Source organism: Xiphophorus couchianus, chromosome 23 (assembly GCF_001444195.1).
Source record: "Xiphophorus couchianus chromosome 23, X_couchianus-1.0, whole genome shotgun sequence".
Taxonomy (NCBI): Eukaryota; Metazoa; Chordata; class Actinopteri; order Cyprinodontiformes; family Poeciliidae; genus Xiphophorus; species Xiphophorus couchianus.
Window position 1 is genome coordinate 18,198,047 of NC_040250.1, and position 22,902 is coordinate 18,220,948.

The 22,902-nt window shown below is 40.1% G+C and overlaps 1 protein-coding gene across 2 annotated transcripts; it reads left to right on the plus strand.

Moving 5' to 3' along the window:
- Nucleotides 1-83: 83 nt before the first annotated feature.
- spon2a (spondin 2a, extracellular matrix protein) lies at nt 84-22,008 on the plus strand. Of its 2 annotated transcripts, none has more exons than XM_028008722.1 (6): nt 84-6,047; nt 10,740-10,968; nt 13,118-13,338; nt 19,313-19,504; nt 19,816-19,987; nt 21,368-22,008. In XM_028008722.1, exons 2-6 carry the CDS (start codon nt 10,740-10,742, stop codon nt 21,556-21,558), a joined length of 1,005 nt encoding a protein of 334 aa, XP_027864523.1. In that variant the 5' UTR covers nt 84-6,047; the 3' UTR covers nt 21,559-22,008. The 2 variants fall into 2 exon arrangements, with proteins under 2 accessions (XP_027864523.1, XP_027864522.1); XM_028008721.1 differs by lacking the exon at nt 84-6,047 and adding an exon at nt 6,064-7,135.
- The last annotated feature ends 894 nt before the right edge of the window (nt 22,009-22,902 follow it).

Genomic DNA, 22,902 nt, shown 5'->3' on the forward strand with positions numbered 1-22,902 from the left:
CTAGTGTTTTTCTTGCTGAACCTTTAAACTCTTGAGTTTTATTTAGTTTTTTTAAAGCAGCTTCTTGCCTGATTATTAGTGGTTAGTGTGTTGCAGACTGCTTTTGTGGTCTGAGGACGTGAAGCTGTGTTTAGCAAAGTTTTGCCACAAACAAAATTGTTTACCGCAGTTTGGCAGCTCTTTATATGGAGCAATGCAGTGCCAGGACGGCTGTGTAGGCCCATAGGGCTAAAAGACGGGACGGTGGGGGGATTATGGGCTTTAAAATTGCTTCCACATGCATATGACCAAGAGACTTCTCTTAAACAGTCAGCGATGCATTGTTGGTATTTATTTAGTGACTTCCAAGGATTGTTTTATCCCAGTTATTGACACCGAGGCAATTTTAGTGCCTTGCAAAACTAAAATTGCAAGGCAGTTGCTTTTCTTACATTACAACCACAAACATAAAGGTATTTATTGGTATTTTCTATGACGTACTAACAATAAAGTGCTACATAATTGCAAAGTAGAAGTAAAAAGATATGTTGCATTCAATGTAAAAAAAAAAAAAATTCTGTGATATGGCTCATCTGAATTCTGCCCCTTTTAAATCATCCTTTCACAAAATCTAATGCAGTCAGTGGATTGGCACGACTGTACTTACCAAGACATGGCTGTTAAGCAAGAAGAGAGTAATCAGAAGCCCCATAATATCCTCAGAGGAGCTGCACAGATCAGCAGCCGAGGTGGGAAAAACTATTGAAAGGACGACTTGGTCATAACACTGGCATTTGTGAAAGAGAGGCAAAAAGAAAACCATGTTGAGAGACGTCTGGTTTGCAGATTGTAAAGGTCGTGTAGGGGACACACCGGTCTGATGGGACAAAAAGTGAAATTTTTAACTTGCTTTTAAAATGTTTAGGGGAATAATTACACTACCGACCATCTCTATGGTGGTGTTCTCAAGTTGTTCAGTTTTTCTCCGAGGGAAGTTGGTCCCTGTTGAGAGAGAAGCATCTAAATCCGATTTAGATTTAAGTCTGAATGTTTCCTGGATCTCTGTGTCTAACAACTTTGAAAACGAGTCCCTGGTTCAACACACCTGAGACAAATGGCTGATTTACCTCCACAGCATGTAATCAAGTTCTACAGGGACCAGTTAATTCATGAGTTATACGATTCAAGTGTGTTGAAGCAGATATGTCAATAAGACCACATCAGGATCTCTAATCTTAAACCATTTCATTTTAGCCCTGTGGGTGAATTTGCAGATCGACCTAAAATATTAATAATATTGATATTAAGTCAGTATTTGAATAAAATTGACACTGGGATCATTCCGATCTTACTGGCATGCTAAGATCGATACTTTAGTTTCAGATTCTCACTGAACTCTACCTCAAAAAAGTTTTGTTTCGATGTGTTCTCAAATTATATGTTTTTGCCCTTTTATTGCAGGAGCAGATGCATGCACGCGTTTTTGCTTTTCTACTGTTTCTGCTTGTCATAAAACACCTAAAGGTCAGAAGTTTAATAATATATCAAACATCTGAATCGTTATCGGCGATACTGGAGCTGTACTGTGTACCATGAAATGCGGTATCACATACCTCTAACTTTTAGGGTTCTTTAGTTTGTACTTTGATGGAAGGTGAACCTTGACCCCAATCTGAAGTCTTTTGCTTCCTCAAACATGTTTTCTTCCAGTTTTGCCCTGAGTTTTGCTCTGCCCTCCATGCTGTTCGATTTAGATTTAAGCTTATGATTTATGATGTCAGTTCTGATACCCTATCCTGATAAAGAAAAGACTCCCCATGGCATGATGCTGCCACCACCGCATGTGGGTAACGGGTGTTGTGGGTCATAACGTCACACATGGCTTTTCACATGTAGGCCAGAAAGTTCAATCTTTGTCTCTGACCAGAGCACCTTCTTCCGCATGTTTGCTGTGTCTCCTACGCCGATTGTGGCAAACTGCAAATCATTTTTTCAGCAGAAGCAAAAGTCTGTTGGCACGCATTCAGAAAGGCAAGATGTATTGATTGCACAACGTTGTTTTTGTCAGCAGATGTGTTGCTCCTCCAGAGTTGGCATCGCTCCACCTTATGCAGAGAATAAATGATTGTTTACTAATTGAGAGGCTGTTGACAGCAACTGGTGAAGCTGAATTTTATTTAGAGTAATCGCAGCAAAGGGGACTGAATACAAAAGAAATCCAAATAAAATACGTTTAAGTTGATGGTTATGTTGTATAAGTGCAACGGACTGTTTGTGTATGGATGTGAGAGAGTTACACTACAGCACCTGAAGAAAAGCCAGCTGGTTAACATAATGAGTCCAGTAGTTGAAGCACTTCTGTCCATAAGTACCTTGATCTTTACACCATGACATACTGGAGCCTTTATCTCCGTTTTTGTTGAAGTTGGGGGGAACAGCCGTATTGCACAATCACCTGTTTGTCCACTTCTCAGAAGTTACAAGAGGCCCAGGATGATAGCTGGGTTTTACAGGACGCGACTAACACTTCAAACACACTTCGTCCAACTCCTTCTTCAATCTGACGTCGTCAGCTGCCACGCTGCACCGCCAGGGATTTTAGCTTATTCTTTTTTTTTTTTTTTTGCTTGTTCATTTAGCGCTGGAGTAGATACTGAGGCCTCATCCCTTCTGGGAGAACACAGTTAAACCAGTAAAACGTGAACCCTCGGTTCCCACACTGCTTCTGAGTCCGTAAATTCAGATAAGTGCTCTGTAAAATGGGTCAATGTGCATTAGATTTTGGATAAAAAACAAGGTGTTTTTTTGCTTCTGCTAGTTTCCAGATGTCTGCCTTTTTTCTTTTTTCAGAATGTTTTTTTTTATTGTTTAAATGTGTTTAGTGTTTGATTCTGTGTTAGAAAACTAATACAACATGATGTCTTTCTTTAAAAAAAAAAAAAAAAATCAAATTCAAACACTTGAGACCTTTCCAATTTGAAATACATATCTTTTAATTGCCAACAGTCTCTTTTTTTCTTTCAGCCTAATATTTCTTCCATTTGTCTGAAGAAAAGTGTTTTCAACCGCAAGTATTAGTTTCCAGATTTTCTCCTTAAAACTGAAATAACCTCACTCTGGCATGAGAAAGTCAACAAAAAATAACAGCGTTGAACCTTAATGGGGGCAGCTTGACAGATCAGTGTGTGTGGTAGTGTATGGCATGCTTTTGCATACTTGCCCATGTGATGGATTAGTCTCCAGGCAGACAAAGTATCCCATTTGGAGGGATTGTACTACCAACCCGAAGGCAGCGGGATAAATATTTGTCTTGGGTTGTCTCTGGAATGATCGAATATTATTTCAGCCTATAAAGGACTCGAATGCTGCGTCCCGTTCAGAGCTTGGTTTTCAATCTTATTATACACTTAAACTGCTCATTTAATCTGTATTGATTGTTTTTTTTTCTCTGCTTTAATTCTGATCGCAGTTGGTAATCAGTGCAAAAATGATTGATATTGCATGTGTGGTCTAGTGTAAGAAGTCTCTTTTTGTCTCTGGAGTATACTTGTGAGTACATTAGCATCCTGGGTTTGGGGTTTAACCTGGTTTTCATCACTGTGTTTACACGGAGCACCAGGAAGCGGGTGATTCACATCCTTGTTTAAATGATTGGATCTGTATTCAGCTCTCTGACCATCTGTAGACATCTGTGTCTGATTTTTATGGACTCTTAGCCACTTAAGATCATCTCTAAATTGCCTGAGAAGCTTGTCCGAGTTTACAGAAATGATTTCACCGGGTTGTGTTCGTTACAATTATCTCAGCCGTGTTTGTTCTGTTTGACCCACTTCTGCAGCACACACTCCATAAATGTGCACTGTAATTGTTGACAGTCTTGAGCTGAGAATAGCTCCTCAAAATCCTCAGGTTCATAAGGTTTAACTTGTACTTTCCAAAAGACACAAACTGCACCTTGTAAAAGCATTCATACCTGTCGAGCTTTTCGTTTTTGTCACGTTGCAACCAGAAACGTCAGTATGTTTCAACTGGGGTTTTATTTCACAGGCTATCACAAAGCGGCGCATAGTTTTGGTTGTGAAAGGAAATGCATAAATAGTTTTCAAATTGTGCAAAAAGAAAATTAACGTGTGTGGAATGCAGTTGCATGATCAGTTCAGATTGCCCACTTTTCCTCTGATCCACCTGTAGAAAATCTAATGCTACCAGTTGCCCTCAAAAGTCTTGTAAGAAGTAAAGTGAGTCAACAGCTGTATAATTTAGTTGAATTAAATTATACGCCTGGCCTCAGACACCTCAGCAGCGGGTCAGAGACACAGGTGGATAGAACAATATTCCTATCCACCTAAACCGACTGTGTGGACACGCAGAGATCCACGGCTCAGGTGGAAGAACTGCTGCATATGACAGGTATAAATTCACAAATCTGTTAAGAAGAAAGACAGCTGAATAAAAGTCTTACCCGTGTAGCGCTGCCACTACTTTGTGAGGCAGCATCACGCGAAGGGGATGGCTTTGGTCAGAGAACCTGGTCAGAGTTGAAGGGAGGATGGATATAGCTGGCATTTTGTGACAAAATGTCAAAAAATATAAAATAACATCAAGAGGTGTGAGAACTTTGGTGAGGCACCGTACCATCTCTCTTACTAGATAGATCAGAACATGCCGTTAAAAATTGATACCAAAAATGGCATAAATGTGAGCTTCAGCTGAATGCCTGATCTCTTTCTAATGTTGCTTTTTTCCTTCTCTTCTCTGCGTCTGTCTGGTGGAGGCGTTCTGTGATTAGCTCATGGCTTTTCCCCTTCTGACTCCACTGACTGGAGTAACGCTGACGCTTGCTCATGATTGACTGATGAGGACGAGAGGAAAACTTCCATCTATCTTGGAGTTTTGCGTCAGCCTGGAAGATCTGCTGCTGTATCTGGTGTCCTAATGCTAATCTCCCATGTGTGCGTGTGTGTGTGTTACAATAATCACAGCTATCATTAGTTCCAGTTTTCAGAAACACTTACGCTCTATCTGCCATTGTGAGCTTAGGTGATTTTACGTGTCGCATGCACACCTGACCAATCTAAAACTGTTTGAAACTAAATATCAGTTTGCCTACTCGCTGAGTTCATTGTTATCAATCAGCAAGCGGAAGCAGGGGAGTTTTCCTGCATCGCAGCAGAACAGACTGGGTGAAGGATCCAGGACTGCATGCAAATCAAAAAGATGAATCAAGCCCGTAATGAAGGGAAAACAGATGGAGGGACATATATCTACTTAACCAACTCCTTTAGACTGCAGGACATAAAAACTAAATTGTTACTGGATACCCATACGTCTGCTTTTCCTTCTTCCCTTTTCTGCTTGTCATCATCAGCTGCTTATTCCTGGAAGGTCTGTAATTTCTGCACCGGTTGAGAATATCTTTGCTCCTCTCAGCACAGGCATCAACGTGTCTGTAGGAGTCCAGGAGGCGTCCTGACCACATGCCCAAATCACCGTCAGGATGTTTTGTTTTTGCGATAGACTGCTTGTGTAAATGTAGAGGCAGTGAACAGAAGTGGCAAAAAGTCTCCACTTTCTCCATGTGATCATTTCATGTCTCACTTGTGAGGTTTTATGTGCGCTACAACAACATAGCTGTAAAAACAACGCTTTGAAGACATCCATCAAACCGCTCAAACTGTGTAAGTCTCTCTCCAGAAATGTTTCCCATAATGGCAGGTTTTGCACAGAAACGTTGTTTCAACCCAGAGGAGAACGTGCAAACTCCACGCTTGAAGACCAAAGGCTGGATTTAAAGCCAGGACTTTCTTGCTGTGATACAACAGTCCTAACAAACACACCACTGTGCAACCCAAGTCCTTTCATGATCTGAAATAATTCATTAGATCATGGCAATCCATAGTCGCATCCGCAAGTCACATGAGAAGATAACGCACTACACAACTACTGAACTCTCAGTAATTGAAATACATAGAAACCACACACATTTGATCAGATTTTCTGTCTTCTCTTGTCTGTAGCGCATGTAGTCAGAGTCTGGGTCTTCATTTCATCCCTCCAGGCTTGGAAAGGTAAAATGTGTGCTCCTGTTTTCTTTTACCTGCTGTAAAAGTTGATGCTCCAACATGGTCTTTGTCAGCATTTACTGTGTAAATGTCTCTTCTCATATGAACATATGAAGGGGATTGTATCACATTATCTAGCCACACATGAGAAATTGGGAAAGGTTTTTGAGTTTTTACACACTGACGTTTCCTTGCCAGGTTGTGTATGTGAGGGCATACAGGTAGCTGCTTTGTTCCTTTTGAAGCCTTTGGTTAAAGTGGCTGTTTTAAGACTCTAACATGTACAAACAGTGTCTCTATTATACTCGGTTTCAACATATTCACAAGTAGCTCCTGATAACAGAAACCTCCCTGGTTGTCCATGTGCGTCCCAGCTGTGGGGAATCGCTTTTTTTTTCTTCTTTTCTTTGCTGCTGCACATAAACACGAGGTTTTACACACTCTAACCTGAAGAAACGGGGTTCCTCATGCTCGAATCACAGCTGGATCTGGAGATGGAGTGGTTTAAAACAGAGAAGAAGTGTAAAAAAAAAAAGATACGGAAACCATTATAAACCCCTTTGATTCCCTGTGATTTCCAATCAAACTGAAATTAGCTGCTGAAATCAGAGCCAGTGCTTCTGTCCAGACTCCCCTCATTTGTCAGGCAGGTTGCATGTCTGTCTGCGGAGCCGAAGTCCTCGTTACTCTTTCAATTTTACTGCTTTTTTTTTTTTAGCAACTGAGCACCAAAAAAATAGACAATGCTTTGGGGTGTTTGCCTGGAGGGATGTTAACTGCCTTCTGGGAATTGAGGCACATTGAACGACAGAGGGAGAGAAAACGAGAGAGGAGCAAAGACTGTTAACTGCCTTTCCATACAAGGAGAGGTGAGGGGCGAGTGGGGGAGGAGAAAGAGACTGAGAGAAGGGTAATATGAGGAGATACAATGAGAGAGAGAGAAGGTAGGAGGAGAGAAATCTGGAAAGAGATAAAGGGAGCCCACCGAGCGAAAAAGAGTGATGAGGTTGTGCCAGTTTCAGTGGAGAGGAAAGTGAGCAGAGCTGAATCCTCCCTGTGGTTGTGCTGCTGCTTCTCCGACTGACCCAACGCAGGTAGGGAACACACACAGAGCACCCGTCATCCATTCAACACACACCGAGCCTGCAGGAGTCTGGCCCTTATGTTCTGGTTGTCTGGAAGCATCCAGAAAGTTTCTGTCTTTTCTTTCAACAAAAAAAACAAACAAACTGATTGTAAATGTAAGCTAAATGAAGCATGTATTTATGTAAATACTTTGAATAATCAATGTCAACATGCAATTTATGAGTAATTGAAGGTAAATACAACTGAGCATGCCTGTGGTCGAATTTGGAAACCAAATGCAGAAGATGAATAGTTTTCACAACAATTCAAGTGAACATGACTTCTTCTTGAGATATGTTTGTGTTTTTCTGCTTTAAAGTAAGTTTCTGTATGCATTTATATTGTCTTGCGCTTTGACGAGAAGCAGCCGAAAAACTGACAAATATCAAATTTTTTTTCTTATCCTTTCACCTGAATGAATCAAATGTCTTTTAAAACAAAAAATCTACACATTTTTGCAGTTTTCCTTTAGACGTTTTGCATATGGCGACCTTGATAAAAATAATGTTTGTAAAAGTTGTTTTTTGCCAAAAGGAATTTTTTTGTCTTAATCATCTTTTGGCAAACAATAAAGAGAATATTTTTATTTATTCATTTATTTATTTTGCAAAAATCATCTTTGGCAAAAAAGTGACTTAGGCCATTATTTTAGGAAACCTTGATAACATATTCCTCCTTAGAGTTACATGGCATTTCACTGAACTCTACCCACAAATTGTCCAAATGTCCATCCTTTCTACGCTTTCCGTCAGTAGCGTATCTAAAAATACTTTAGAATAATCAGGTTTTGCACGCAACATTTGGCTGCCTTAATTAAATTTCTCACCTCCTGTTATGTCCCCACCTGTCTAAGTGTCCATCTTTCTCCTTGTAGCTCAACCAGAAATCTGCACACGGATCAGGCATGCATGAAAAGGATAATTCAACACAGATGGTTGCATCTTTGGTTTTTTGTTTTTTTCTCGTCCTGAACAAACTCCTGATTCTGCTATTGTTGCCCAATAAAAGATTTTCAAGGAAAAAAACAAACAGAAAATTACCTTCCCTGTCAGCTCCTTGTTAAAAATCTGTGTATGTGTGCAGATCTGAATGACCAAATTAATGGGACGAGGTTGAATGTTTGCATTATCGCTGCATGAAGCTGCTCTAACAGCACAGGAAAGGTGCCTGAAAGATTTTATTGCTTCTTATGCCTTACAGAAAAAAATAAAAAAATTCTCCTCCGTGTGAGTCTATGCTGGCTGATGAGGTCACAGTGGGCCTGGGCTGCCGGTGCAAGTGTGTATTTTTGCACGTCAGAATCACCGTGAGCTCTCATTAATCCATCTGCGGTTTATTTGTATTAATATTTATGTGCAAATTCAAGAAATATCAGGTTATCAGAAGTGTGTTGCAGCTTTGGTGTGACTTCTGCCCAGGTTCCTCTTGAAAATGAGATCTAGATCTCAACGGGGTTTACCTGGTTAAATAAAGGAAATACTTTTTTTTTTTTTCAAAAAATTGTTCAGGAGGAAGGTCAGAGGGTTTACTAAACCAAAATAGTGTTGAAGAGGTAAGAGAAAAGGAGAACCAGTTTTAGGAAACTTGTAAGCCTTTGCAGAAGTCAGAGAAATGACCTTAGGAATTAGTTGGACATCCAAACCTTGATATTTCTCCCTGCAGTGATAAAGGCTGGGTTATGTGTCTCCATACTGCAGGTATTTTTATGGGTGGCTGTTAAACTCTGCAATGGTTAATCTGCAGTCAGTACAGATGGGGAACTGATCAAAAGATCAGCGACATGCGAGGCTGCGGTGAGAAAAAAAGTGTCAGAGTTGGACATTTAGAGCTATGTTGGCTGAGTAATTCAATCTGACCTCTGGAAATAGACCTCAGGGACAATATGCAGCAAGACATGGGTGTTAGGTGTGTTGATGGTGTGTGGGGGTGGACATGCGTGTGTGTGTGTGTGTGTTGACTAACCCAAATTTAACTGTCTGCATTCTGCAGCTGCTTGGAGGTTTAGCAATACTATAGAAACACACCGGGTTGGCCCTTTGTAGAATGTCAGTAGAAAGAAAAATCTTCTGCTCTCAGCTTTCAAGTTTTATTTCACGTTTAAGTCGGCTTTCAGTAAAACGAGAAATCAAACATTTGTGTTTATTTGTGATGCAATTCGGAAATGAAGCTGAAAACGGAGAGAAACTGCAGGAAAATATTTACTCCTGCATCAGAAGTGGAGAAATATGTTGAAATAATGCAAAGGAAGAAATCAAACATAAAGCAGCCAACACTGCAAGCAAAATCTGAGGAAAAGCTGCAGAAAAGAACGTGACTAAACAATGAGGTGATCAGAAAACACAAGAATTCAGTGAAATATACAAACCTGAAAACCAGCATGACCAACAATACGTGATACTTAAAATACTTTTTTTTTTTTTTTAAACATAGAAAGACTGCAAACCCTACACCAACTCTTAGGTACATTATACTACATCCAGCTACATTGAGCAAATGTTGTGGGAAAAAAAACAATGAAAAACATAATTTAATCCTAAACACAGTAAAATTAGACTTTGATGATGGAAAAAAGACCTGGACAAATGTAGCTTTCATGTATGTATCCCTTTTCAGTTTAAAATCACTATACTTTTTTGTGCTTGCACCAATTTAGGAGACTTAAGATTTTTGATAACATATAGGCATTTTGTGACAAAATTTAGCAAAGAATCGATACTCTTAGAAACCCCTGCATGCTCTTAAAAAAGGTTTTAACCTCAAATATACATATAATGGAATTCAAGTTGATGATTTAAGATATTTGCAATTTTCACTAATGGTGATTTGACCACTTAGCACTGACATTGTGAACTTAACACTGCAGTCTAACGTTTGGCCACCATCTAAATAAGGCAGACAACTTTGGTGAAAATTTGAGAGAAGTGAAAAGACACATTTTCCCTCCGTTACTCTCCTTAGCCCTGTTAAAATATATAAAAGGTGAAAAGTGTTTGCAGTGATGGCTGCGCACGTGCCCTCCTCCCCTCTCTCCCTCTAAATAGAGTGCGAGTCTGTCTGACTCAGCTGAGGGTCAGTGGATGGTCAGTCGGTGAGGTCAGATAGATTTTACATCCAGCCTCAGACATGTCATATGTGCCGTTTTATTTCAGGGCAGCTCCCGCAACACACATTCCTGCTGAATATTAGCTGTTGTCGCATAGCTAGAGATTGGCTGGAGATCAACACACACACTGTGCCCAGCCCAGAAGTTGAAAACTCAAGGGTCAGAAGGTTCAACAAGCTTTGTTCTCAGATGAAACGTCTGTATTGTGATACGAGGGCAGGGATGTGGAATTTTCCCTGTCTCCTTTTATTTTCGAGGTTTGTCCAGGGCTTGGCTTCCTAAATGTTCTGGCTAGTCTTCCTTTTTGTTTCCTCCCAAACCAAGATTATGTGCCCAAACACATTTGATCTTAAAAGGTGCCTCCCAGTTTACAGTTCCAACCTCCTTATCAGACTTTGTTCAGGAATCATCTCCAGCTCCAACATGCAGCTGGACGAATAACCCGGTTTTTCATTTTTCATTCCTTGCAGATGATGTCTTCAGAGCACCCGGCCTGCGGTTGGCTGCACAAGCTACTTGTTTTGCTGGTGAAGCTTCACTTCGCGTTTGCCGAGCCTCTGCAACCCCTCAACGGAACGGGCTGCACAGCCAAGGGTCCCGCTTCCTACATTCTGGTCTTTACAGGTCACTGGAGCCCGCAGGCGTTTCCAAAGCAGTATCCCCTCTTCCGACCCCCAGCGCAGTGGTCCAAACTCATAGGTGAGAAAGATATGGCTTCTCTTTAGAGTGTTTTTGGAATGAAATAAAAGCGTCATACGTAACACTGGTAGAAGATTTTATTTACCAGTGAATTTTTTAAAAAAATGGTCAAAGAAACTACCAGATGGTGTTTCTCTTTGTTTTTCTATCGGCTGTCAGACAAATCACATGGTTCCAAAATGGGTCTGAAAAGAGTTGGGAGTATAAACATGATTACCTAAACAGGTGAGTCTGATTAACTGAATGTGTTGCAGATGTAAGGAGGAGGAAACACCATGAACAGAGATCAGAGAATTCAAAGTGGATCACAAAAACAAAAGTTTGAACCAAAATCTGAGGAAAAGCTGCAGAAAAGAACGTGACTAAACAATGAGGTGATCAGAAAACACAAGAATTCAGTGAAATATACAAACCTGAAAACCAGCATGACCAACAATACGTGATACTTAAAATACTTTTTTTTAACATAGAACGACTACAAACCCTACACCAACTCTTAGGTACATTATACTACATCCAGCTACATTGAGCAAATGTTGTGAAAAAAACCCCAATGAAAAACATAATTGAATCCTAAACACAGTAAAATTAGACTTTGATGATGGAAAAATGACGTGGACAAATGTAGCTTTCACACAGTTAAATCCCTTTTCAGTTTAAAATCACTATGCTTTTTTGTGCTTGCACCAATTTAGGAGACTTAAGATTTTTGACAACTGCCTTAGCTGAAATTTGAACTGCACGTTTACACAAGTATGATTCACAAATCTACAGATAGGCCACACAATGAGTAGCTTTCAAAGAAAAATTACTCATCTCACGCTTTGATCAGTGCTTTCAAGCACAAGAAAACAAATAAAACCTTTTTACGTCTTGTTGCTGAGAGTTTAAAAATCAAATAAATAAATAATAAAGATTTTTTTTGAAGAACATGCCAAAGCAGTGGTCCCTTCTTGCTTGATATGGTGATGTGACAAAATAGGAGATGGTTAAAGCGAGTAATATCACAAAATATCGGGGACATAGTAGCAGCGATGTCTGGTTTCCAGGTGGCCCAGTGATGCCATGGAAGAGGAGAGTGCCCTACTTATTCCTAACAGAGACAGGCACCAGCGGTTCTGACATAATTATTTCCATGGGCATGGAAAGAGATGGTCTTTGTCACCAGGGAACAAAAACACAAGGGCCTCAGTGAGCAGACGGCAAACTATAGGGGACAAAAAAAAAAAGCTGCAGCAAACGTCAGTAGGGAATAGGGCCGAGGACTCTGAAGGACTGGACTTTGTCATGAATAAAAAAATACTCAAGCAATTTAGGAAGGGTTGACTTTGAAGTCTTGGTGGGGCATAAGTGTGATGCATTATCAAATTTCGGGGGTTTGATGCTAGTTAGGATGGAAATGCAATTAAGGTCCACAAGTAACGGCGGTATGGGGAGAAACAAGATAGTGTGTGAAGTGTGCTAGGCAAGTTGTGCAACTAAGTGTGCGCTCATACATGTGTCAAGACTATTTAAGGTTAAAATCCTGAGTCTGTGTGTGTGTGTGAGCGTCTTTATGCAGCTCTGAAAAGTGAGGTAAGGCAGAACCATCAGAGCATTTGTCAGCGTGTTTCTGGCTAACCTTACTCTGCCCTTAAAACCACGGGTCCAGGTCAGTGGCTTTGTGGGTCTCCAGAACCTGTGGTTCAAATCTAAAACTGGGCTCTTGATTTTTAACAGATTTCTGAGATAGCCAGAACTTTTTCAAAGAATGTGAAGAGAAAGCCTGCTGGCCCAGGCTGCACAAAAAGCATCATTAAGGGTTTTCAGAATTGTTAAAATAAATTGTTGTCCAACTTCTGCCTGCCAAGTCCAGGATCCTGACCTACATCCTGGCAGCTCCGGCCTGTGTTGCGGTTTCTGCAGGAAAAAACGGAGAATATAACCTTGCAATAACACATGCATATGAGCAATTCCCTCAGAATTATCAGTTTAAATGCAGGAAGTAGGAGGCAGCCGTAGAAGTACACTCAGGCTCCGTGGTGGAAATGATCTCATCGTCTGGCTCAGGACTCTGCGGAGCTTCATCGACACTCAAAAGGAGTCAAGTGAGCATGCATCTCACTTCTCTCATCTCACATTTCTTCAATTGCTTTTTCTTTCTCAATAGCGGCGAGCCACAACCACCACTTTAGGTTCTGGGAGGAGGGCTCTTCAGCCAGTCCCGGGGTGCAGAGCTTTGCTGAAGTCGGGGTGACGGTGGAGCTGATGAAAGCAGCCAAGGAGGCCCGGAAGAAGCGCACGATCGGAGTTATGTACCGGACAGCCGGCATTCCCAATGGGATCGGACACAGCTCCACGGAGATGCTCATGGTGCCCCGCAACCCACTGGTAGGAGACGATGACGCTTCAAAAATCACATCTACACTCACGCAGTCACTTTGAGCTGGGTCTATTACAGCGTGCATATGCACCCACCAAGTAATGTCCTACTTATTTCCACTACACCCTGTCAGACTTTGTTTAGACCAAGTGCCTGAGTTCAGTAGCCGCAAACGCCTACATCCATCCTGCACACTTTGCTCTCAGGCTGAACTGGAGCCGAGGGAGGGGCCCATCTGTGTAAGGTAAATACCAGTAAATGCCAGTTACCTCAACATAAAGACTGCAGACGCGTAGAAACAGCTACAGTTTTCCTGTCTGAGGGAAGAGAAAATTGGCCCACCAGTGATTTTTGCTTTTTGTTAATTAGCTTGTTAAACTTTGAGCTAGCGAGCTTTGTCTATACACAACCTAAAATAAAACGTATCCTGTTATTATCACCAAGCACAAAGATAAGTCATGCATTAGCTGTGCTTAACCACAATAGATCAGTTTCACCAGCCACACCCAGACCTAATTACTGCAGAAATCAGTAATCCCTTAAATAGAATCTATTTGACAATGTGACAAGGGATAAAAGATATCCAAGAATAGTTAGGGAACAAAGTCATTAATATCTCTCAGCCTGAAAAAAAAGAAGAAAAGAAACAAAAGCATTTTAGTGGGTTTTGATTCCAGTGAACCACACTTGGAGTCATCATTCACTGATGGAGAAAACATGGATTTGTGGTGAATCATCTGAAAACTGTCCAGTCTTGCAAAATTACTCCAAGAGTCCATAGATGATACATCCAGAAGGTCATAAAGTACCTAGAACATCATTTAATGCTCCACAGGCCTCACTTGCCTTTAGAGATTAAATCAGTGAATGAATGTCCTGACACTGTTGGACAAAATTTGTTGTAATGATTGATTGAAATTATTTCACGAGTAACAAAACATGTCAAAACCATTATTGTCGTTTAGGGTTGAACATCTGGGATGAGTTTCTCCTGCTTGGACGCAATGCTTCTTTTGTCCAAACAGATCATTTTTTGCTTTGAACCAAAAACTTCAATGTTTGGTCTTCTCTGTCTACAAAACACAATTCCAACAGTCCCTGTTCTTCTGCATGTGATCTTTAATAAACTGCAGATGAGTTTATTCATCGTCAATCTGGGCTGGGAACAAACCGCAGATGGGGCAGTGGGGTTCTTCTCAGACGGTAATCGCCTTTTCCCTGCAGTGGACATCGTCCTTGCTCAGAGTTCCTCTGATGGTCGACTCACGAACGTTAACGCAAGCCAACGCAAGAGAGGGGCCTTTAGTTGATTAGAGGTTGCTTCAAACCAGATCGTGGTTTCAACATAAATGTCTAAATCCATTTTCGGTCATCCTCACTCTGCAATGCTTAATCAAAAAAACATCTTACTTTTCCTTTGTTTTCAATTAGATTTTAAAACATTTCATATGTTGGATGCTGGTATGAATAGATACAGCAGATATAATCTGATGCAATTTGGTGAGTATGATATGTCGTGTACTGACCCGCTGGGGGAGCCAATGAAATCTTTCATAGTTCATTAATTTTAATAAATAGAAAAAAAAAACACATTTAACTTTTAATCCAAGAATGTCATTTAACAAAAGGAGCTGGTTGGATTGTAGGCTATGTACACATTCCCTTCCTCTGAAATATTATTTATGAAGATGTCTGTTAGTCAGAGTGGCTTTAAGTTGAGAAAAATTAAACAAAGAATTACCTCCCATTATGCTCAACATCATGTAAGATTTTTCTGACTTTTGACTGGTCTGGTACTTTTCTTAGTAAAAACCTCAATGCTACTAATGCTCTTCTGTGAAGCAATTCAAACATCTGGCATGTTGAATTAATTGTCTGTTTTTAGCTCAGCTCACTTTGTATTTATTCAGTGATTATTCACATCAGATGTTATCACAAGGTACATTACAAGACAAGCAGGTCAAATTCAAATTTAATTGTATGTAACCCAGTTTGATTTTATCAGCTTAGTAAACTATTCATAGTTAGCCAAACACATGTAAAACAGTAACATGGACGCTTTCCACTTTCTGTGCGAAATATTTGTCAATATAAGGGGGAAAATGCAACAAGACCACCAGCTCATTAGAACAATACAACTCATATGCTCGACTGGTTTTTGAGTACAAAAGTTGGAAATTTACAGGAGTTTTTATAGGAGTTTGTGTGCATATTTGAGCCAGTTTTCCCTTAACAAGAACTGCTCTAAATTCAGCTCATCCTCATGCTGTTAAAGATTTTTACACTTCTTATTGATAAAGGTATAAATCATTTTTAAGAAGAAAAGGTAAATAAAAACAGATGAATTGTTGTAAAACGTAAACTCTTTCACACCTTTTTATTATTTCCTGTTACATTTCCTCTCAAAAATTAACTTCTTCTTTGAATACAAATTATTTTTAATCTAAATCTACCAGAGATTATGTGTAATTTTGGTTTTAACTGCTTGTAACAATACTATTCATCAATTAGAACATAGACGATGTCATCGTCTAGTATTTAGAACCCAGTCTTTGCCTCTTTTCTCCGCCCAGTTGTCTTTCATCTCATAAGCTAGATTTTTTGTGGCTCAATTCCCCACACTGGGATCCACAAGCATTTCACAGTTTTGATACCAGCAAGAAAACAAATTAATCTGAAATGTAGATAGATAGATAGATAGATTTTATTACAGACTCAGAGTCCAGATTACATACAAAGGAAAGCAAAGACAATAAAAGAATAAAAAGTACAATAAAAAAACAACTCCTAGCCATTCAGAAGGCAATCATACCAATGTCTCCAGAGTACGAAAAGTGTATGTAAAGTAAAAAGTTGTCTAATTAAATCTGTGGTCTCTTTTGAGGCGATATAAGGTTGCTGCTTATCTTTAATAAAGTTCAGATTCAGCTTAAGCGCGCCAGCTGATAAAATTGTTCCTATCTGGGCTTTTTTGCTTCTTACCTGCATGTTCAGCTGAGAGAGAAGGTCCATTCCTCTTGCGTCTACTATACTTCACACCCATATGCAATAAAATCTGGGTTTTTATCCGTCCGCCAATCTGTGCAATGATATGTGCCTTACTGTTTCAAATAAAAAGAATTAGATCCTGTTTTTTCATTTCAATTTTTATTGTAATTACCCGTAAAAAGTGGCATTTCTTCAAGATTATCATGTCTAGAGAGTCTCCTGCTTGCATTGTCAACTACATTAGGAGACTAATTCTCTGAGTCCTTGAACCAGAGGGCAAAAAGAAAGAGTTGAACACTCTTTAGTTGAGCATTGTTTCTGTAAGCATAGGTAATGTACAGCACCCCGCCGTGTTGTCTTCTAGGTATGTGACGTGTGTGCTGGTCTGTTTTTAGATCAGATAAGCAAAGCAAAGCCCAGCTATTGAGTGTGTTGTTTTGGACATGATTTAATGACGTGATCCAGCTGATAACTTAATCTGTGAGTATGTTGCACTGTCTGTTGCGCTCTCATTTATAAATACTGTATCATTCCTTTGAAGACAGCCGATGGTTTATACGACATCCGCCAGGAATCCCAAACACATGACTTCTGTCATCATATATCCAGCTATTGTTTAATGTGGAGCTCAACCAGATGGAGACGCAGAATGTGATCCATTTTAAGCCGCTCGAGAGGCTTTCTGCTGCATGCCTTCTGGTCTTTGAAAACGGTTTTCTGAGATGGACACAGGGTTTCAAGATTGGTCCTGACCAGGTCCTATGTAATGCAAACTTCCGTTCAGCTAATAATAAAGAAATTAGCCGAGAGGCGGCACCTTTCAGATTAGCTCAGGAGAGTTTCAGAAAAAGATGAAAAGCGTAAGAGGCAGGAAGTTCAAAGAACAAAAAGGAAGGACGTTGATGTTTCTAAAAGGCCACAAGACTTCTTCTGGTTTAGTCTTTACTTTTTAACATTTATCACTGGAAGAAAAACGAACACTCGTATGTCTTCCTGACTCATCTCATTCCTTTGTCTCAGATCTGCTGGGCCCTGCTCTCTGTTTGGTTCAACACTAGCGATTCATTCAAAGCCCACACAAAAACCGACTCTCAGACTGACAAGATAAGCAGCAATTGTCAAATGTGTTTTTTCCAAAAATGGAGAAGTTTTCAAAAGTGCTGCTGTCTGGTCTTCTGCCATCACTTCAGTGTGTTTTGACCCTAAATCCACTCTCCGAGATGAGATCACCGTTTCTCAGGAAACATACATCATACAGGAGACAGACGGGGTGCACGTGTACACATGCCGACTGTTTTATAGTCGCAAAATCCCTACATCGGCGCTCGTGTGTGTGATGTCAGGCCTATTGCATTTATTGTCCTGGCTGATGTTACTGTGATCTCTGTAATTTCATTCATTCTGCACTCATCTCACTTTCCACAGGATTTAAAGTTGCACAGTCCAGAGTGGACTAATGGTTATTATATTAAAATAGCAAGTGTTTTCATTACATTTCAATCTACATGTCAAAGTATAAAATATTTTTTATTAGAGATAAGAGTTATTTTATTCAGCTTCAAATAGAGTTCAAGGTTTTTTATGGGGTTATGTTGGAAGACTGACTAGACATTATATCACCTTACATGTGATGGAACAAGACAGTTTGGGTCTTGGATGGTATTGAGGATGCATGGGTGGTTTATTATTATGGTAGCAAGCATTTGAGTCGTTGGTGGAAAATAAAAATAGTTTTACACCTTGGACATTTTCAGATTTTGTCATATTACAACCACAAACCAGAGTGTATTTTTTATATAAATATTATGTGATAAACCAACAAAAAGCAGTGCATAATTTAGAAGTTAAATTAAAAGGTAAATTTTTTTTGTCAAAGAAAATCTATAAAATGTGTTGTCCATTCAGCACTCAGCTCTCTTTTTATGATTTCTGGGTAAAGCCACCTCACACTTCAGTCTAGAGACTGACATTTTTACTAATTTTACCTTACAGAATCACTCAAGCTGAGTCAGACCGGGTCGTGTTAATCTCAGGTTAATGTATGTGATGTGTTGTTTAGGATTATTGTTCTGTTGGAAGGTGAACCTCCACCACTGTCAATTTTCAGCCTCAAACATGTTTTTAATCTAGGAGTGCTCTGCACTTTAGCTCTATCCATTCTTTCTGTATTGGCCAGAAAGTTTGGTTTCATCTGACCAGAGGTCCTTCTTCTGCCTCCACTTTCCTGACATGGTTTTATAATACTATAAATTAGATCTATTTCTTTTAACGATGGCTTTCTTCTTGCCTCTTTTCTAACAAGCTAATATTGTTATTATATTAGTGCAGCTAATAGTATGCAGACTCTCCCAGCTGATAACACTACAGATTCTCCATAGTGACAACAATCCTCTTCTTGGCTGCTTCTCTGATTAATGTTCTCCTTCCCAGCCTGCCAGTTTAGGTGGACTATCATGTCTTGCTTAGGTTTGGAGTTGTGTCATAATCTTTCCATTTTCAGATGATGGATTGAGCAGAGCTCTCTGAGATGTTCAAAGCTTGGGGTTTTGTTTTATGACTGAACTCTGCTTTAAATTTCTCGTCAACCTCACCTGTTTCGCACTTGGTTGCTGTTTGTTCTCTAATAACAAACCTCTGAGGCCTTCACAAACCGTTGGTGGTACTGTATTGTATTTAGGGGTATCACAGTAGGATGCATGCTTTTGGATTTTTGTTTATAGTGAAAATACATGTATAATTTGTCTCCCACTTTAAAGTGCACTACTTCATGTTGGTCTGTGACATAAAATTCCAACAAAGTGCAATAAGGTTGTGGCTTTAATGTGAAGCACAAATTTTATGAGTACCTTTGCAAGGAACTGTAAGTATTTTTAACTTCCTGGTAATCTGGCCATCCCTTTTTACAAAATTATGATAATTAGTGTTTCATAGTTTTTCAATTAAACTCTCTATTTTGGACATTGAAGTCTAACATCAGTGTTTTGTGTCTGACAGCTATCTTTGATGGTGAAGATGATCCCCAGCCCTGACTGGTTTGTCGGTGTGGACAGTCTCAATCTTTGTGAGGGTAACCGGTGGAAACAGGAAGTGACCGTCGACCTCCAGCCTTATGATGCAGGAACGGACAGTGGATTCACTTTTTCTTCTCCCAACTTTCCCACCAGCCCCCCTGAAAACATTACAAAGGTATGAAGAAACCATCATCTGTTTATGTCCTTCACTAAGCTGTTGCTGCCTCAAATTCTGGTGTCTCTGTCTTGTTTTTGGAGTACGTAAGCAGAATGGGAACAGGGCATCATTCTTAGCTGTCTGTGGCTGAATGATTGCTTGGCAGCCCTCACGTCTGACCTGAAGTGATTTAAATAAAAAGGGGCCCCTTATATAACAGACTATCCATCCTTTTGCAGCATGTGCTTTAAAGCTGGCTAATGTGCACTGGGGGTTCTACTGAGAATCTGTTGCTTTTTCTGATGAACTGCTCGCTGACTGCTTTTCAGATCACGTCACAAATGCCGAACCATCCAGCCAATTCCTTCTACTACCCTCGACTAAAGGAGCTTCCACCTATTGCCAGCATAAAGATTACCCGACAGCGTCGAACACCAGACCGCCAAACTTCCATTTCTAATCACATTCTGCCAAACTCCATCAATCCTCAGCGTTTCTCAGGTAATAACACAAAGCTTTTCCTCACAAAAATATTTATACCCCTGAAAATATTTAGACTTTTTCCTACCAGCTACTGGTAGGAAAGAAGCTGGAGCTGCTGTTTGAGGTTGAACCACAACAGTGTGGAACCCAACTCCGGGTAGAGGGGCTTCCCAGGGTGTGGGGATTACCCACAAGCTCTCAGCTGATTGCCTCAGTTTTAGAGTTTACTAGCATGAGGGGTCACCTCTTTGTGGCATTAAGTTGCAAGAGGGAAGGTTCTGACCTTTTGCACTGAACAGCAGTTCAGATTACCCGGCCTTCTTGGAGTCCAAAAAATGTTTTGCAATTTAACTGAGCATGAGTTGATCATAAGTGTGCTTGATACCAGGTCATCTTGGGCTAAAGGTCGATGATCAGTGTTGTAATCTTATCATTTGACCTGCTGCGGCTGAAGAGAGGGCTAGAGATATTAACTCATTGCCACCTGGTAGCGAGCTGAATCCTCTGGCAGCGACTTGTTAGACAGATCTGGTAAAACCAAACATATGTTGAGAGTGAGCTGCGAACATCTGGTGGAGGAACCTGTTCAACTTATGCCTGCTGGAGTCCCCAGCAGGCATTGGGGACAGTTGGGAAGTTTCACAACTTCCCTCTGATGAAATCAGAATAGGGCAGGACCTTCACTGCAGACATGGCTTTCGAGAGCTATGGCCTAAAATATATTGCCATTTGTTGTGTTGGTGACCAGAGGATCTGCTGATGGACCCCAGAGGTGATGGAACCTGCTGGGTTGAAGAAGGCCTTGAAGGGTTGGTTGTCTCTAAATACTGTCAAATAGCACCGGTATAGAAAAAACAAGACAGACTGCAGCATCTGTGTTTTGTCTGGTTTTGAATTAGGGAACTGCAGACCCAGACTGATGTTATTGTAGACCGGTGGAAAGAGCACTTTGAGAATCTCCTCAATCTTGTCTCTTTACTGTGAGGGAGTCGGAAACTGAAGACTCGGAAGAAGGCATTTCATCACAGTAGCAGAGGCCACTGAGATAGTTAAATAGCTCTCCATTGGCAGGATGTCAACCTACAAGGATGAGATTTTGCGTAGGTCCATCATAGTTAATAGACCTCTTCAGTGCTGCATATTGAAAAGGCACAGGGGCAACACCAGAGTAGCATGATAGTTTAGTGGTCACACTTTTTAAGACAGGGAACAAAGAGTGAATTCCAACCCTTGAAAGATCACACTTCTCACCCTCCCTGGGAAAGACTAGACCATAGGTTTACTCTTCCAGAACAATATAATCCATCTGTTTGTCTGTCTGCATGTATATGACTGCTGCAGAACAGGCATTTCTTTGGGCAGTGTTTCTTCATTTTCTTCTTCTCTCTTTAAACCCAGCAACACCTTTGGATTGCGAAGTCTCCCTCTGGTCATCTTGGGGTCTGTGTCTTGGTCCCTGCTCCAGAGGTGGAGTTCGTCACCGCACACGTTACATACTTCTGCGGCCAGCAAACGCTGGCAGCCCCTGCCCTGAGCTGGAGGAACAGGATGAATGTGTGCCACACAACTGCATAAAGAAACGCCAGTAATTGTCAAAGCAGGAGCATAAAAACAACCAGTGATGAACATTGGACTCTCATGCTATCAGTGCTGGACTGAAAAAAAACATTTTATCATGTTGAGAATTTATCAGATTTTTGAAGTGAAGCAATAAGAACTCAATGTGTATTGTCACAAAAAGAGACGTCTGCAAATCAGCAGAACTAAGAAAAAACAGACGTCTCTTGGAAAAACTGGCTGGTGGATGAAGATCAAAGAGCTAAAATGTTATTTAGTCTGACTTTATATAACCTGTGTTTGCACAAAGGTTGAGCTGTTTTGTAAAATGTAAATAAAAGTGAAATACAACCATTTGTAAATTATCTCCAAAAATATGTTTTATTCAATATAACAGAAATATGAATTAATTTGGGTTGAAACAAAGAATTTGTGTACCATTTTTCATTTTTTCAAATAAATGCGCATTTTGTTGCAGCGTTCATGCCAATACTGTGTTAAAAACGTTGGGACAAACATGGGTGAAGATTTTCCAGTGAACTAAAATCCAATTAAAACACGTGAACAAAAATACCTAAAAGTATATCTATCTCTAGAGCCAAATCCAGTCATCCTACAGAAAAAACTTTTTTTCAGCTGCTTGTATCTGGGATCTTGTTCAATCAATAATAACCCATATTGCAGCATCCGAGGTGAGGGGTTGGAACATAGACGGACGGTAAATTGAAAAGTGTTGCTTGTCTCAGCTTTCTTCACTACACCAGACCAGAACAGCACCCACCTTACTGCAAACAAAGCATTTATCTGATTATCCTTTCTCTAGTCTATTACCATCAGAGACCAAGATACTTAAAGTCCTTTGCTTGAGGCAGGACAATCTGTATCTGACTGACAGCAGATAAATCCCCTTTTCTTTCTTGACATTAACGAGATCCAGATAGGATGATTTTGACATGATGCTTGTTTCTCATCATTAAGCTTAAGGATCTGTGATGGTTTGATGCTTATAGCAGAAGTAACTCAACATCCACGAAGGAAACACTGATGTTTAACAAGTAGTACATGTTTAAGAAAAACTCACACTAGTCCACATGTTATTTTATGAGATTTCATGTGACTTGCCTGAACATTTCTCATATTAACAACAAATAAACATAATAAAGAGGAGCCAAGCAGTGGAAATCATACGGACAAATAAAACAATGCACCTTTTAATCAATGTTTATAAAACGTTCCTTTACTCACTTATGCTCTGTGAGAATTAAGACACATGGCTGCCTGCTTACTTAAAAATGGCTGCTTGTATCCAATTCAAAATGATGGAATGTAAAAGTATTATTGCTGCACAGATATAGTTCACATCAACTACATTCTTA

Excerpts from the sequence above, each read along its gene's own strand:
- spon2a (XM_028008722.1), top strand. The coding sequence starts at position 10,740 with ATGATGTCTTCAGAGCACCCGGCCTGCGGTTGGCTGCACAAGCTACTT. Across the intron at positions 13,339-19,312 it reads TGGTGCCCCGCAACCCACTG|CTATCTTTGATGGTGAAGAT; the intron begins GTAGGAGACGAT and ends TGTGTCTGACAG. Across the intron at positions 19,988-21,367 it reads CAATCCTCAGCGTTTCTCAG|CAACACCTTTGGATTGCGAA; the intron begins GTAATAACACAA and ends CTTTAAACCCAG.